We start from the raw sequence: 16,387 nt of genomic DNA, 5'->3' as shown, positions 1-16,387 counted from the left end.
CTTATTGTGTACGCTCGTCCGGGCACAGTATCCTAACTGAGGCTTGGAGGAGGGTCATAGGGGGAGGAGCCAGTGCACACCAGGTAGTCCTAAAGCTTTACTTTTGTGCCCAGTCTCCTGCGGAGCCGCTATTCCTCCATGGTCCTTACGGAGTTCCCAGCATCCACTACGGACTACGAGAAATAGAATTATCGGTAAGTAAATTCTTATTTTCTCTAGACTGTTATAAGCTGGAGCAGATATTTTGTCACATACATTGAGTAGAAATCGGACACCTCACTAAGGGATTTCATGGCTGCTTTGCCACGAATACTTCCGATGGAGTTCTATGTAGTCACTGTGGTTCTGCATTTACCAGATCCACTGGTGGGATCTCTGGCTTGTAGTTCTTATTTTAAGCTTACATTTTGTAAAAGCACTCGGGGTGCAGGTCTTCAAAGCTACTTGAAACATTAATGGTCTTCTAGAACAATTCTGCACTACTTATAGTTTTGTAAATAATTATTCATTTCTTTTTACATATTTTAGCACCCCACAAATCTATACATCTCCCAAACTCAGTCTTCTAATAGTTATTATTTCTATAATTAACCAGGAAGCAGAAATGTTGCGATCCATCTCGTTCCATCCATCAGGAGACTTTATCATTGTTGGCACACAACATCCCACACTACGGCTCTATGATGTGAACACTTTCCAGTGCTTCGTTTCCTGTAACCCTCAAGATCAGCACACAGACGCTATCTGTTCTGTCAACTACAACCCCAGTGCCAATACGTACGTCACTTGCAGCAAAGATGGCAGCATCAAGCTCTGGGATGGAGTCTCAAACCGCTGCATAACCACATACGAGAAGGCCCACGATGGGGCAGAAGTGTGCTCTGCCATCTTCTCCAAAAACTCCAAATACATTCTTTCTAGTGGCAAAGACTCTGTGGCGAAGTTGTGGGAGATTTCTACTGGACGGATGTTGGTAAAATACACAGGTAAGTTGTTCCGAATGCATTTACTGTTTTTGGGGTGGGAAGGGGGGGGATGCTAATCCATTCTTGTTGCACTAGAAAAAGTTGGTTTGGCTTTTGAGATATGCACAGACACTGGAGTTTATGTTCTTAACCAGGGGTATTCAAATTGTGGATCATGTCCTCAAAGTGGATGGTTACAATCCCACCATGGTGTCGCAGGCGCAGAGAGGAGTTGCAGGCACCACAGTGCCTGACACTGCACTGCTTCCTCCTCCTCCTCACTGAATGCTGGATGTGACTTTATCACGTCCTGACGCTGATTCAGTGAGGTTTCTGGACATATGGAGACAGGAGCCAGCAATAGGAAACGAAAGTATGGATGAGGGTGGAAGCATTTAAGAAGCTGCTGCACAGGTGCTTATTGCTGAGGTGGATTGCAAACTAGATGGCTTTGTTTCTTTTCTCTAACGTCCTAAGTGGATGCTGGGGACTCCGTAAGGACCATGGGGAATAGCGGCTCCGCAGGAGACTGGGCACATCTAAAGAAAGCTTTAGGACTATCTGGTGTGCACTGGCTCCTCCCCCTATGACCCTCCTCCAAGCCTCAGTTAGATCTCTGTGCCCGAACGAGAAGGGTGCACACTAGGGGCTCTCCTGAGCTTCTTAGTGAAAGTTTTAGTTTTGTTTTTTTATTTTCAGTGAGACCTGCTGGCAACAGGCTCACTGCATCGAGGGACTAAGGGGAGAAGAAGCGAACTCACCTGCGTGCAGAGTGGATTGGGCTTCTTAGGCTACTGGACATTAGCTCCAGAGGGACGATCACAGGCCCAGCTTGGATGGGTCCCAGAGCCGCGCCGCCGGCCCCCTTACAGAGCCAGAAGGCAGAAGAGGTCCGGAAAATCGGCGGCAGAAGACGTCCTGTCTTCAACAAGGTAGCGCATAGCACTGCAGCTGTGCGCCATTGCTCTCAGCACACTTCACACTTCGGTCACTGAGGGTGCAGGGCGCTGGGGGGGGGCGCCCTGAGACGCAATAAAAACACCTTGGATGGCAAAAAATGCATCACATATAGCTCCTGGGCTATATGGATGCATTTAACCCCTGCCAGAATCCATAAAAAAGCAGGAGAAAAGTCCGCGAAAAAGGGGCGGAGCCTATCTCCTCAGCACACTGGCGCCATTTTCCCTCACAGCTCCGTTGGAGGGAAGCTCCCTGGCTCTCCCCTGCAGTCACTACACTACAGAAAGGGTTAAAAAAGAGAGGGGGGCACTAATTAGGCGCAGTATTAACTATACAGCAGCTATAAGGGGAAAAACACTTATATAAGGTTATCCCTGTATTTATATAGCGCTCTGGTGTGTGCTGGCAAACTCTCCCTCTGTCTCCCCAAAGGGCTAGTGGGGTCCTGTCCTCTATCAGAGCATTCCCTGTGTGTGTGCTGTATGTCGGTACTTTTGTGTCGACATGTATGAGGAGAAAAATGATGTGGAGACGGAGCAGATTGCCTGTAATAGTGATGTCACCCCCTAGGGGGTCGACACCTGAGTGGATGAACTGTTGGAAGGAATTACGTGACAGTGTCAGCTCTGTATAAAAGACAGTGGTTGACATGAGACAGCCGGCTACTCAGCTTGTGCCTGTCCAGACGTCTCATAGGCCGTCAGGGGCTCTAAAGCGCCCGTTACCTCAGATGGCAGATATAGACGCCGACACGGATACTGACTCCAGTGTCGACGGTGAAGAGACGAATGTGACTTCCAGTAGGGCCACACGTTACATGATTGAGGCAATGAAAAATGTTTTACACATTTCTCTAACGTCCTAGTGGATGCTGGGGACTCCGTCAGGACCATGGGGAATAGCGGGCTCCGCAGGAGACAGGGCACATCTAAAAAAGCTTTTAGGTCACATGGTGCGTACTGGCTCCTCCCCCCATGACCCTCCTCCAAGCCTCAGTTAGGTTTTTGTGCCCGTCCGAGAGGGTGCAATCTAGGTGGCTCTCTTAAAGAGCTAGTTAGAAAAGTTTTTTTTTTTGGTTTCTAATCAGTGTCTCCTGCTGGCGACAGGAGCACTGCAACGAGGGACTTAGGGGAGAGACTTGCAACTCACCTGCCTGCAGGAGGATTGAAGTCTTAGGCTACTGGACACTGAGCTCCAGAGGGAGTCGGAACACAGGTCAGCCTGGGGTTCGTCCCGGAGCCGCGCCGCCGATCCCCCTTACAGACGCTGAAGAACGGCAGAACGGAGGTCCGGAAACAGGCGGCAGAAGACTTCAGTCTTCATAGAGGTAGCGCACAGCACTGCAGCTGTGCGCCATTGTTGCTACACGGCTCACGGATCTCGGTCACGGAGGGTGCAGGGCGCTGCTGGGGGCGCCCTGGGCAGCAATATAGAGTACCTTAGAGGCAAATAAATACATCACATATAGCCATTAAGGCTATATGTATGTATTTAACCCAGGCCAGTTTATTAGAAAAACCGGGAGAAAAGCCCGCCGGAAAAGGGGCGGAGCTTATTCTCCTCAGCACTCGGCGCCATTTTCCTGCACGGCTCCGCTGGTGAGGAAGGCTCCCACGACTCTCCCCTGCACTGCACTACAGAAACAGGGTAACAAAGAGAGGGGGGGCATAAATTGGCGATATAAATATATATTGAGAGCGCATATATAAAAACAACACCTTCTAGGGTTGTTATATACTGTATAGCGCTTTTGGTGTGTGCTGGCAAACTCTCCCTCTGTCTCCCCAAAGGGCTAGGAGGGTCCTGTCTTCAATAGAGCATTCACTGTGTGGCTGCTGTGTGTGTCGGTACGTGTGTGTCGACATGTATGAGGACGAAGTTGGTGTGGAGGCAGAGCAATTGCCGATGATGGTAATGTCACCCCCTAGGGAGTCGACACCGGAATGGATGGCTTTGGTTATGGAATTACGTGATAATGTCAGCACATTACAAAAGTCAGTTGACGAAATGAGACGCCCGGCAAACCAGTTAGTACCGGTTCAGGCATCTCAGACACCGTCAGGGGCTGTAAAACGTCCCTTACCTCAGTCAGTCGACACGGGTACCGACACAGATGAATCTAGTGTCGACGGTGAGGAAGTAAACGTATTTTCCAATAGGGCCACACGTTATATGATCACGGCAATGAAGGAGGCTTTGCAGCTCTCTGATACTACTGGTACCTCAAAAAGGGGTATTATGTGGGGGGTGAAAAAACTACCTGTATTTTTCCCAGAATCAGAGGAATTGAATGATGTGTGTGATGAAGCGTGGGTTACCCCCGATAGAAAAATGCTAATTTCAAAGAAGTTGTTGGCATTATACCCTTTCCCACCAGAGGTTAGGGCGCGCTGGGAATCACCCCCTAAGGTGGATAAGGCGCTCACACGTTTATCAAAGCAAGTGGCGTTGCCGTCTCCTGATACGGCCGCCCTCAAGGATCCAGCAGATAGGAGGCTGGAAACTACACTGAAGAGTATATACACACATACGGGTGTTATACTGCGACCGGCAATAGCCTCAGCCTGGATGTGCAGTGCTGGGGTAGTGTGGTTGGATTCTCTGACTGAAAATATTGAGACCCTGGATAGGGACAGTGTTTTATTGACTCTAGAGCAATTAAAGGATGCTTTTCTTTATATGCGAGATGCTCAGAGGGATGTTTGTACTCTAGCATCAAGAGTAAGCGCGATGTCCATATCTGCTAGAAGAAGTTTATGGACGCGACAGTGGTCAGGTGATGCGGATTCCAAGAGGCATATGGAAGTATTGCCATATAAAGGAGAGGAATTGTTTGGGGTCGGTCTTTCGGACCTGGTGACCACGGCAACTGCCGGCAAATCCACCTTTTTACCTCAGACCCCTTCACAACAGAAAAAGACACCGTCTTTTCAGCCGCAGTCCTTTCGCTCCTATAAAAAGCGACCAAAAGGACAGTCTTATCTGCCGAGAGGCAGAGGAAAGGGTAAGAAAGGGCAGCACGCAGCCCCTGCCCAGGAACAGAAGCCCGCCCCGGCTTCTACAAAGCCATCAGCATGACGCTGGGGCTTTACAAGCGGACCCAGGAACGGTGGGGGGTCGACTCAAGATTTTCAGCAATCAATGGGCTCACTCACAAGTGGACCCGTGGGTCCTGCAGATAATATCTCAGGGTTACATGCTGGAGTTCGAAAGGTTTCCCCCTCGCCGGTTCCTAAAGTCTGCTTTACCAACGTCTCCCTCAGAAAGGACGTCGGTTTTGGAAGCCATTCACAAGCTGTATTCTCAGCAGGTGATAGTCAAGGTACCCCTCCTACAACAGGGAAAGGGGTATTATTCCACACTATTTGTGGTACCGAAGCCGGACGGTTCGGTAAGACCTATTCTAAATCTGAAATCCTTGAACCTGTACATACAGAAATTCAAGTTCAAAATGGAGTCACTCAGAGCAGTGATAGCGAATCTGGAAGACGGGGACTTCATGGTGTCCCTGGACATAAAGGATGCTTATCTGCATGTCCCAATTTACCCCTCACACCAAGGGTATCTCAGGTTCGTGATACAAGACTGTCATTATCAGTTTCAAACGATGCCGTTTGGTTTGTCTACGGCCCCTCGGGTCTTTACCAAGGTAATGACCGAAATGATGGTTCTTCTACGAAGAAAAGGCGTATTAATTATCCCTTACTTGGACGATCTCCTGATAAGGGCAAAGTCCAGAGAACAGCTGGAAGTCGGTGTAGCACTAACCCAGGTAGTGCTCCAGCAACACGGGTGGATTCTGAATCTTCCAAAATCTCAATTGACCCCGACAACTCGTCTGCTGTTCCTGGGAATGATTCTGGACACGGTTCAGAAAAAGGTGTTTCTCCCGGAGGGAAAAGCAAGGGAGTTATCCGAACTTGTCAGGAACCTCCTAAAACCAGGAACGGTGTCAGTACATCAATGCACAAGAGTCCTGGGAAAGATGGTGGCTTCGTACGAAGCGATTCCATTCGGCAGATTCCATGCACGGACATTTCAGTGGGATCTGCTGGACAAATGGTCCGGATCGCATCTGCACATGCATCAGCGGATAGCACTGTCACCAAGAACAAGGTTGTCTCTCCTGTGGTGGCTGCAGACTGCCCATCTGTTAGTGGGCCGCAGATTCGGCATACAGGACTGGGTCCTGGTGACTACGGATGCCAGCCTACGAGGTTGGGGAGCAGTCACAAAGGGAAGAAATTTCCAGGGCGTGTGGTCAAGCCTGGAGACGTCTCTTCACATAAATATACTGGAGCTAAGAGCGATCTACAATGCTCTAGGTCTGGCAAAACCGCTGCTTCAGGGTCAGCCGGTGTTGATCCAGTCCGACAACATCACGGCAGTCGCCCACGTAAACCGACAAGGCGGCACGAGAAGCAGGAGTGCAATGGCAGAAGCGGCAAGGATTCTGCGCTGGGCGGAGAATCATGTCATAGCACTGTCAGCAGTGTTCATCCCGGGAGTGGACAACTGGGAAGCAGATTTCCTCAGCAGACACGACCTTCACCCGGGAGAGTGGGGACTTCATCCAGAAGTTTTCCACATGATTGTGAACCGTTGGGAAAAACCAAAGGTAGACATGATGGCGTCTCGCCTCAACAAAAAATTGGACAGGTATTGCGCCAGGTCAAGAGACCCTCAGGCAATAGCTGTGGACGCTCTGGTAACACCGTGGGTGTACCAATCAGTGTATGTGTTCCCTCCTCTGCCTCTCATACCAAAGGTGCTGAGAATTATACGGAAAAGAGGAGTAAGAACGATACTGGTGGCTCCGGACTGGCCAAGGAGAACTTGGTATCCGGAACTTCAAGAGATGCTCACGGAGGATCCGTGGCCTCTACCTCTGAGAAGGGATCTGCTTCAGCAGGGACCTTGTATGTTCCAAGACTTACCGCGTCTGCGTTTGACGGCATGGCGGTTGAACGCCGGATTCTAAAAGAAAAGGGCATTCCAGAGGAAGTTATTCCTACCTTGATTAAGGCTAGGATGGAAGTGACTGTACAACATTATCACCGCATTTGGCGAAAATATGTTGCGTGGTGTGAGGCCAAGAAGGCTCCAACGGAAGAATTTCAATTGGGTCGATTCTTACATTTCCTGCAAGCAGGATTGTCTATGGGCCTAAAATTGGGGTCTATTAAAGTTCAAATTTCGGCCTTATCAATTTTCTTCCAGAAGGAATTGGCGTCAGTGCCTGAAGTACAAACTTTTGTCAAAGGTGTACTACATATACAACCCCCAATAGTGCCTCCAGTGGCACCGTGGGATTTGAACGTGGTTCTAAATTTTCTCAAATCTCATTGGTTTGAGCCGTTAAAATCGGTAGAATTAAAATACCTTACATGGAAGGTAACCATGCTGTTGGCCCTGGCTTCTGCCAGGAGAGTTTCAGAGTTGGCAGCTTTGTCATACAAGAGCCCATATCTGATATTCCATTCGGACAGGGCAGAATTGAGGACGCGTCCTCAATTTCTCCCTAAGGTGGTTTCGGCATTTCACTTAAACCAGCCTATTGTGGTGCCTGCGGCTACTAGCGACTTGGAGGACTCCAAGTTACTGGACGTTGTCAGAGCATTAAAAATATATATTTCAAGGACAGCTGGAGTCAGAAAAACTGACTCGTTGTTTACATTGTATGCACCCAACAAGATGGGTGCTCCTGCGTCTAAACAGACGATTGCACGTTGGATCTGTAGCACAATCCAACTTGCACATTCTGTGGCAGGCGTGCCACAGCCTAAATCTGTAAAGGCCCACTCCACAAGGAAGGTGGGCTCATCTTGGGCGGCTGCCCGAGGAGTCTCGGCATTACAACTTTGCCGAGCAGCTACGTGGTCAGGGGAGAACACGTTTGTAAAATTTTACAAATTTGATACTCTGGCTACAGAGGACCTGGAGTTTTCTCATTCGGTGCTGCAGAGTCATCCGCACTCTCCCGCCCGTTTGGGAGCTTTGGTATAATCCCCATGGTCCTGACGGAGTCCCCAGCATCCACTAGGACGTTAGAGAAAATAAGAATTTACTTACCGATAATTCTATTTCTCATAGTCCGTAGTGGATGCTGGGCGCCCATCCCAAGTGCGGATTGTCTGCAATACTTGTACATAGTTATTGTTACAAAAATCGGGTTATTATTGTTGTGAGCCATCTTTTTAGAGGCTACTTCGTTTTGTTATCATACTGTTAACTGGGTTCAGATCACAAGTTGTATGGTGTGATTGGTGTGGCTGGTATGAGTCTTACCCGGGATTCAAGATCCTTCCTTATTGTGTACGCTCGTCCGGGCACAGTACCTAACTGAGGCTTGGAGGAGGGTCATGGGGGGAGGAGCCAGTACGCACCATGTGACCTAAAAGCTTTTTTAGATGTGCCCTGTCTCCTGCGGAGCCCGCTATTCCCCATGGTCCTGACGGAGTCCCCAGCATCCACTACGGACTATGAGAAATAGAATTATCGGTAAGTAAATTCTTATTTTCTGATAATACGAGTACCACCAAAAAAGGGGTATTATGTTCGGTGAGGAAAAACTACCTGTAGTTTTCCTGAATCTGAGAAATTAAATGAGGTGTGTGATGATGCGTGGGTTTCCCCCGATAACAACTGATAATTTCTAAAATGTTATTGGCATTATATCCTTTCCCGCCAGAGGTTAGGGTGCGTTGGGAAACACCCCCTAGGGTGGATAAAGCGCTCACACGCTTGTAAGGGCTCTACCTTCGCCTGAGATGGCCGCCCTTAAGGATCCTGCTGATAGAAAGCAGGAGGGTATCCTAAAAGGTATTTACACACATACTGGTGTTATACTGCGACCAGCAATCGCCTCAGCCTGGATGTGCAGTGCTGGGTTGGCGTGGTCGGATTCCCTGACTGAAAATATTGATATCCTAGATAGGGACAGTATATTTTTGCCTATAGAGCATTTAAAAGATGCATTTCTATATATGCGTGATGCACAGCGGAATATTTGCCGACTGGCATCAAGTCTAAGCGCGTTGTCCATTTCTACCAGTAGAGGGTTATGGACACGTCAGTGGTCAGGTGATGCGTATTCCAAACGGCATTTGGAAGTATTGCTTTATTAAGGGAGGAGTTATTTGGGGTCGGTCTTTCAGACCTGGTGGCCACGGCAACAGCTGGGAATTCCACGTTTGTACCCCAGGTCGCCTCTCAACATGAGAAGACGCCGTATTATCAGGCGCAGTCTTTTCGTGGACAAGCGGGCAAAAGGTTCCTCATTTCTGCCCCGTGACAGAGGGAGAGGAAAAAGGCTGCAGAAATCAGCCAGTTCCCAGGAACAGAAACCCTCTCCCGCCTCTGCCAAGCCCTCAGTATACGCTGGGGCTTTACAAGCAGAATCAGGCACGGTGGGGGGCCCGTCTCAATGAATTTCAGCGCGCAGTGGGCTCACTCGCAAGTAGACCCCTGGATCCTTCAGGTGATATCTCAGGGGTACAAATTAGAATTCGAGACGTCTCCCCCTCGCCGTTTCCTAAAGTCGGCTTTACCGATGTCTCCTTCTGACAGGGAGACAGTTTTGGAAGCCATTCACAAGCTGTATTCCCAGCAGGTGATAATCAAGATACCCCTCCTGCAAGGAACGGGGTATTATTCCACACTGTTGTGGTACCGAAGCCGGACGGCTCGGTGAGACCGATTCTAAATCTAAAATCTTTGAACACTTACGTACAGAGGTTCAAATTCAAGATTGAGTCACTCAGAGCAGTGATTGCGAACCTGGAAGAAGGGGACTACATGATGTCTCGGGACATCAAGGATGCTTACCTTCATGTCAAAATTTACCCTTCTCACCAAGGGTACCTCAGGTTTATGGTACAGAACTGTCACTATCAGTTCAGACGCTGCCGTATGGATGGTACACGGCACCCCGGGTCTTTACCAAGGTAATGGCCGAAATGATGATATTCCTTCGAAGGAAGTGAATTTTAGTTATCCCTTACTTGGACAATTCCCTGATAAGGGTAAGATCCAGGGAACAGTTGGAGGTCGGTGTAGCACTATCTCAGGTAGTGTGGCGGCAGCACGATTGGATTCTCAATATTCCAAAATCGCACCTGGTTCCGACGACGTGTCTTCTGTTCCTAGGGATGATCCTGGACACAGTCCAGAAAAAGGTGTTTCTCCCGGAGGAGAAAGCCAGGGAGTTATCCGAGCTAGTCAGGAACCTCCTAAAACCGAGCCAAGTCTCAGTGCATCAATGCACAAGGGTTCTGGGTAAAATGGTGGCTTCCTACGAAGCAATCCCATTCGGCAGATTCCACGCAAGAACTTTCCAGTGGGACCTGCTGGACAAATGGTCCGGGTCGCATCTTCAGATGCATCAGCGGATAACCCTGTCACCAAGGACAAGGGTGTCCCTCCTGTGGTGGTTGCAGAGTGCTCATCTTCTAGAGGGCCGCAGATTAGGCATTCAGGACTGGGTCCGGGTGACCACGGATGCCAGCCTGCGAGGCTGGGGAGCAGTCACACAGGGAAGGAATATCCAGGGCTTATGGTCAAGCCTGGAGACATCACTTCACATAAATATCCTGAAGCTAAGGGACATTTACAATGCTCTAAGCTTAGCAAGACCTCTGCTTCAAGGTCAGCCGGTGTTGATCCAGTCGGACAACATCACGGCAGTCACCCACGTAAACAGACAGGGTGGCACAAGAAGCAGGAGGGCAATGGCAGAAGCTGCAAGGATTCTTCGCTGGGCGGAAAATCATGTGATAGCACTGTCAGCAGTATTCATTCCGGGAGTGGACAACTGGGAAGCAGACTTCCTCAGCACGACCTCCACCCGGGAGAGTGGGGACTTCACCCAGAAGTCTTCCACATGATTAAAAACTCGACAGGTATTGCGCCAGGTCCAGGGACCCTCAGGCAATAAGCTGTAGACGCTCTGGTAACACCGTGGGTGTACCAGTCAGGGTATGTGTTCCCTCCTCTGCCTCTCATACCCAAGGTACTGAGATTGATAAGATGGAGAGGAGTAAGCACTATATTCGTGGTTCCGGATTGGCCAAGAAGGACTTGGTAACCGGAACTTCAAGAGATGCTCACGGAGGATCCGTGGCCTCTACCTCTAAGAAGGGACCTGCTCCAGCAAGGACCCTGTCTGTTCCAAGACTTACCGCGGCTGCGTTTGACGGCATGGCGGTTGAACGCCGGATCCTGAAGGAAAAAAGGCATTCCGGATGAAGTCATCCCTATCCTGATCAAAGCCAGGAAGGATGTAACCGCAAAAACATTATCACCGCAATTGGCGAAAATATGTTGCGTGGTGCGAGTAAGGCCCGACGGAGGAAATTCAACTGGGTCGATTCCTACATTTCCTGCAAACAGGAGTGTCTATGGGCCTGAAATTGGGGTCCATTAAGGTTCAAATTTCGGCCCTGTCAATTTTCTTCCAAAAAGAACTAGCTTCAGTCCCTGAAGTTCAGACGTTTGTAAAAGGGGTACTGCATATACAGCCTCCTTTTGTGCCTCCAGTGGCACTTTGGGATCTCAATGTAGTTTTGGGTTCCAAAAGTCACATTGGTTTGAACCACTTAAATCTGTGGAGTTAAAATATCTCACATGGAAAGTGGTCATGCTGTTGGCCCTGGCCTGGGCCAGGCGCGTGTCAGAATTGGCGGCTTTATCCTGAAAAAGCCCTTATCTGATTTTCCATTCGGACAGGGCGGAATTGAGGACTCGTCCTCAGTTTCTCCCCAAGGTGGTTTCAGCGTTTCACCTGAACCAACCTATTGGTGGTGCCTGCGGCTACTAGGGACTTGGAGGCCTCCAAGTTGCTAGACGTTGTCAGTGCCCTGAAAATATATGTTTCCAGGACGGCTGGAGTCAGGAAATCTGACTCGCTGTTTATCCTGTATGCACCCAACAAGCTGGGTGCTCCTGCTTCTAAGCAGACTATTGCTCGTTGGATTTGTAGTACAATTCAGCTTGCACATTCTGTGGCAGGCCTGCCACAGCCAAAAATCTGTAAATGCCCACTCCACAAGGAAGGTGGGCTCATCTTGGGCGGCTGCCCGAGGGGTCTCGGCATTACAACTTTGCCGAGCAGCTACTTGGTCAGGAGCAAATACGTTTGTAAAATTCTACAAAATTGATATCCTGGCTGAGGAGGACCTGGAGTTCTCTCATTTGGTGCTGCAGAGTCATCCGCACTCTCCCGCCCGTTTGGGAGCTTTGGTATAATCCCCATGGTCCTTACGGAGTCCCCAGCATCCACTTAGGACGTTAGAGAAAATAAGAATTTACTTACCGATAATTCTATTTCTCATAGTCCGTAGATGCTGGGCGCCCATCCCAAGTGCGGATTGTCTGCAATACTTGTACATAGTTATTGTTACAAAAATCGGGTTATTATTGTTGTGAGCCATCTTTCAGAGGCTCCTCTGTTATCATGCTGTTAACTGGGTTCAGATCACAGGTTATGCGGTGTGATTGGTGTGGCTGGTATGAGTCTTACCCGGGATTCAAAATCCTTCCTTATTGTGTACGCTCGTCCGGGCACAGTATCCTAACTGAGGCTTGGAGGAGGGTCATAGGGGGAGGAGCCAGTGCACACCAGATAGTCCTAAAGCTTTCTTTAGATGTGCCCAGTCTCCTGCGGAGCCGCTATTCCCCATGGTCCTTACGGAGTCCCCAGCATCCACTACGGACTATGAGAAATAGAATTATCGGTAAGTAAATTCTTATTTTTTTACTCCGTAAATTTCTGATACCCTGTGTATCAGTAATTCTCTGTTGTGATAGTCAATCTCGGGTAAATAAATAGGCAAGAGATGAAGACAGCGCTGGCAGAATTCACCTAGACAATGAAAAATATAAGCATTTCTCTTACGTCATAGAGGATGCTGGGGACTCCAAAAGGACCATGGTGTATAGACGGGATCCGCAGGAGCTTGGGCACACTAATACCCCTTTCACACCGCAGCTTATACCCGGTATTTTGCCGTTTTAACTGGCTTCCTAAACGGGTCAAGCTGCGATGTGAAAGGGTCCCCTTCAATTTACCGTTTTCAAAATACCGGTATTTTGAAACGGTAAAAAAGCAGGGTCCTACCCGTTTCAGTCCCATTTCACTGTGCAGTGTGAAAGGGTCTGAAACGGTATTTGCAAGCCCCAGAAGATGATAGGCTGTCTCCATGTGTGATGTCACCAGCCACAACCAGGAAACAGCTTGGAAAACACAGGAGACACATGAGAGAGTGGCTTTATAAACGTTTAAATGTGAAAAACACGTAAAAAAATGGCGTGGGGTCCCCCCTCCAAAGCATAACCAGCCTCGGGCTCTTCGAGCTGGTCCTGGTTCTAAAAATGCGGGGGGGAAATTGACAGGGGATCCCCCGTATTTTTAAAACCAGCACCGGGCTCTGCGCCTGGTGCAAAAAATACGGGGGACAAAACGAGTAGGGGTCCCCCGTATTTTTCACACCAGCATCGGGCTCCACTAGCTGGACAGATAATGCCACAGCCGGGGGTCACTTTTATGCCGTGCCCTGCGGCCGTGGCATTAAATATCCAACTAGTCACCCCTGGCCGGGGTACCCTGGGGGAGTGGGGACCCCTTCAATCAAGGGGTCCCCCCCCCCCCAGCCACCCAAGGGCCAGGGGTGAAGCCCGAGGCTGTCCCCCCCCATCCAATGGGCTGCGGATGGGGGGGCTGATAGCCTTTGTTGTAAATGAAAAGATATTGTTTTTTCCAGTAGTACTACAAGTCCCAGCAAGCCTCCCCCGCAAGCTGGTACTTGGAGAACCACAAGTACCAGCATGCGGGAGAAAAACTGGCCCGCTGACCCCACCGCTAGCCGCAAACTTCCCACCATTGAAAGTAATGGAGCGGCTTTGCGATGCGCTGTCTGACAGCTCAGACAGTGCACAGCCAATCAGGTGAGCGCCACGGAAGTAGCGCTTCCTGATTGGCTGAAGGGACTTCAGTGACAGGAGTCACGTGATGTCCCGGCATTCGGGGAGAGGGGTCTCATGTTAGCATGGGACCCCTTTCGGTCCGCAGGTCCGGGTGTTCGTTTTCTTTTTTTGCCAAGTCCGTGGATTTATCTCTGGACCATGGCTGAGGTGAGTATATTGAACTTTTATTTTCAGGTACCCCTGGATTCTACATGGAGAAGAGGACCGATGTCGGCGTGTGAACATAGGTAAGTATGTGTGTGTCGGCAGTGTGTAATAAAGTTTTACTGTCGACGGTGTCTGTGTCCTGTTTTTATTTGGGTATTTTTTTTCCATTAGAACTACAGGTACCAGCGGGCCAGTTTTTCTCCCGCATGCTGGTACTTGTGGTTCTCCAAGTACCAGCTTGCGGGGGAGGCTTGCTGGGACTTGTAGTACTACTGGAAAAAACAATATCTTTTCATTTACAACAAAGGCTATCAGCCCCCCCATCCGCAGCCCATTGGATGGGGGGGGGACAGCCTCGGGCTTCACCCCTGGCCCTTGGGTGGCTGGGGGGGGGACACCCCTTGATTGAAGGGGTCCCCACTCCCCCAGGGTACCCCGGCCAGGGGTGACTAGTTGGATATTTAATGCCACGGCCGCAGGGCACGGCATAAAAGTGACCCCCGGCTGTGGCATTATCTGTCCAGCTAGTGGAGCCCGATGCTGGTGTGAAAAATACGGGGGACCCCTACTCGTTTTGTCCCCCGTATTTTTTGCACCAGCACCAGGCGCAGAGCCCGGTGCTGGTTTTAAAAATACGGGGGATCCCCTGTCAATTTTTCCCCCGCATTTTTTAGAACCAGGACCAGCTCGAAGAGCCCGAGGCTGGTTATGCTTTGGAGGGGGGACCCCACGCCATTTTTTTCCGTGTTTTTAACCATTCCATCTTAAAAAAAAAATAATAATTTTAAAAAATATATAAATAATACTTGTGCCTCCAAAAAAGACAAACCAAGTACCTAATCCCATCTAATAAAAATAGATATGCTTCAAGCTGCTGGGTTCCATCGTACGACTATCCAAATTATTAATAATGAATTAATTAGTGATTAATAATAATGTGTGGGCCAGAAAAGTCCATTTATAATGACAACCACTGTTTTCTATGGGTGAAACGGGTTCAGTGTGAAAGGTACCAAAACGGGAATGAAATGGTAATTTACTGGTTACAACATGAGATGTGAAAGGGGTTTAACTGCTCAGACCCGTTTTAAGAACCGTTTCAAATACCATTTCAAAAGCAGGTTTTGCGATGTGAAAGCAGCATGAAAGACTTAAGACTGGGTGTGAACTGGCTCCTCCCCCTATGCCCCTCCTCCAGACCTCAGTTAGACTTTGTGCCCTGGAGTGACTGGATGCACACTAGGGGAGCTCTACTGAGTTTCTCTAGAAAAGACTTTTGTTAGGTTTTTTATTTTCAGGGAGCCCTGCTGGCTACAGGCTCCCTGCAGCGTGGGAGTGAGGGGAGAGAAGCAGGACCTACTTCTGTGAGTTTCAAGGCTCTGCTTCTCGGCTACTGGACACCATTAGCTCCAGAGGGTACGATCACTTGGTGTGCCTAGCTGCTTGTTCCCGGAGCCACGCCGTCAATCCCCTCACAGAAGTCGGGTGAGTATGAGAAGATCAGAAGACTTCAGGACGGCAGAAGACTTCAGCAACGGAAGGTACAGCACAGCGGTGAAGCTGTGCTCCATGCTCCCACAAACATCCCCAACGGTAATCACTGGGTGCAGGGCGCTGGGGGGGGGGGGGGGGGGGACGTCTCTGAAGTCCATTTTCGCTAATTCGGGTGCATTACTCACACCCGCTGTGGCGTCGTTATGGGTGAGTAGTGCTATTGCTAAATGGGCTGAGAATTTAGCTAATGATATGGATACTCTTGATAAAGATAATGTCCTTCTAACTCTTGGTTATATTAAGGACGCTGCAGATTACATAAGATGCGGCGAGGGACGTCTGTCTCTTGGGTTCAAGAACCAGTGCCATGTCGATATCAGCCAGAAGGGCCCTGTGGATCCATCAATGGAACGCTGATGCCGACTCCAAGAGGGCTATGGAAGCGCTACCCTTCAAAGGTACTGTCTTGTTTGGGGACGGCTTGGCTGACCTGGTCTCGACCGCGACTGCGGGTAAGTCCTCTTTTCTTCCTTATGTTCCCACACAACAGAAGAAGGCACCACATCAGCAAATGCAGTCCTTTCGTCGCAATAAATTCAGGCGTGGTAAAGGTTCGTCCTTCCTCGCTTCAAAAGGTAGAGGAAGGGGAAGGAAACCTTCTGCAGGTTCGGGCGCCCCGGACCAAAAGTCCTCCCCTGCTGCTACCAAGTCCACCGCATGACGCTGGGGCTTCCCTGGGGGAGTCCGAACCGGTGGGGGGCCGTCTACAAAATTTTCAGTCAGTTCTGGATTCAATCAGGCCTGGATCCTTGGGTACTAGAGATCGTGTCTCGGGGATA

At 49.6% G+C, this 16,387-nt stretch overlaps 1 protein-coding gene across 1 annotated transcript in view; it reads left to right on the top strand.

Moving 5' to 3' along the window:
• Nucleotides 1-16,387, top strand: part of CSTF1 (cleavage stimulation factor subunit 1) — a 67,486-nt gene that overhangs the window by 27,965 nt on the left and 23,134 nt on the right. Inside the window, exon 5 of the mRNA XM_063959025.1 lies at nucleotides 596-986. Coding sequence (XP_063815095.1) covers nucleotides 596-986 — 391 coding nt within the window. The remainder of the gene's footprint in view (nucleotides 1-595; nucleotides 987-16,387) is intronic.

The sequence above is a fragment of the Pseudophryne corroboree genome, chromosome 3 (genome assembly GCF_028390025.1).
Source record: "Pseudophryne corroboree isolate aPseCor3 chromosome 3, aPseCor3.hap2, whole genome shotgun sequence".
Taxonomy (NCBI): Eukaryota; Metazoa; Chordata; class Amphibia; order Anura; family Myobatrachidae; genus Pseudophryne; species Pseudophryne corroboree.
Note: the sequence above shows the minus strand (reverse complement) of the source record. Positions and strands in the feature narration are given on the sequence as shown.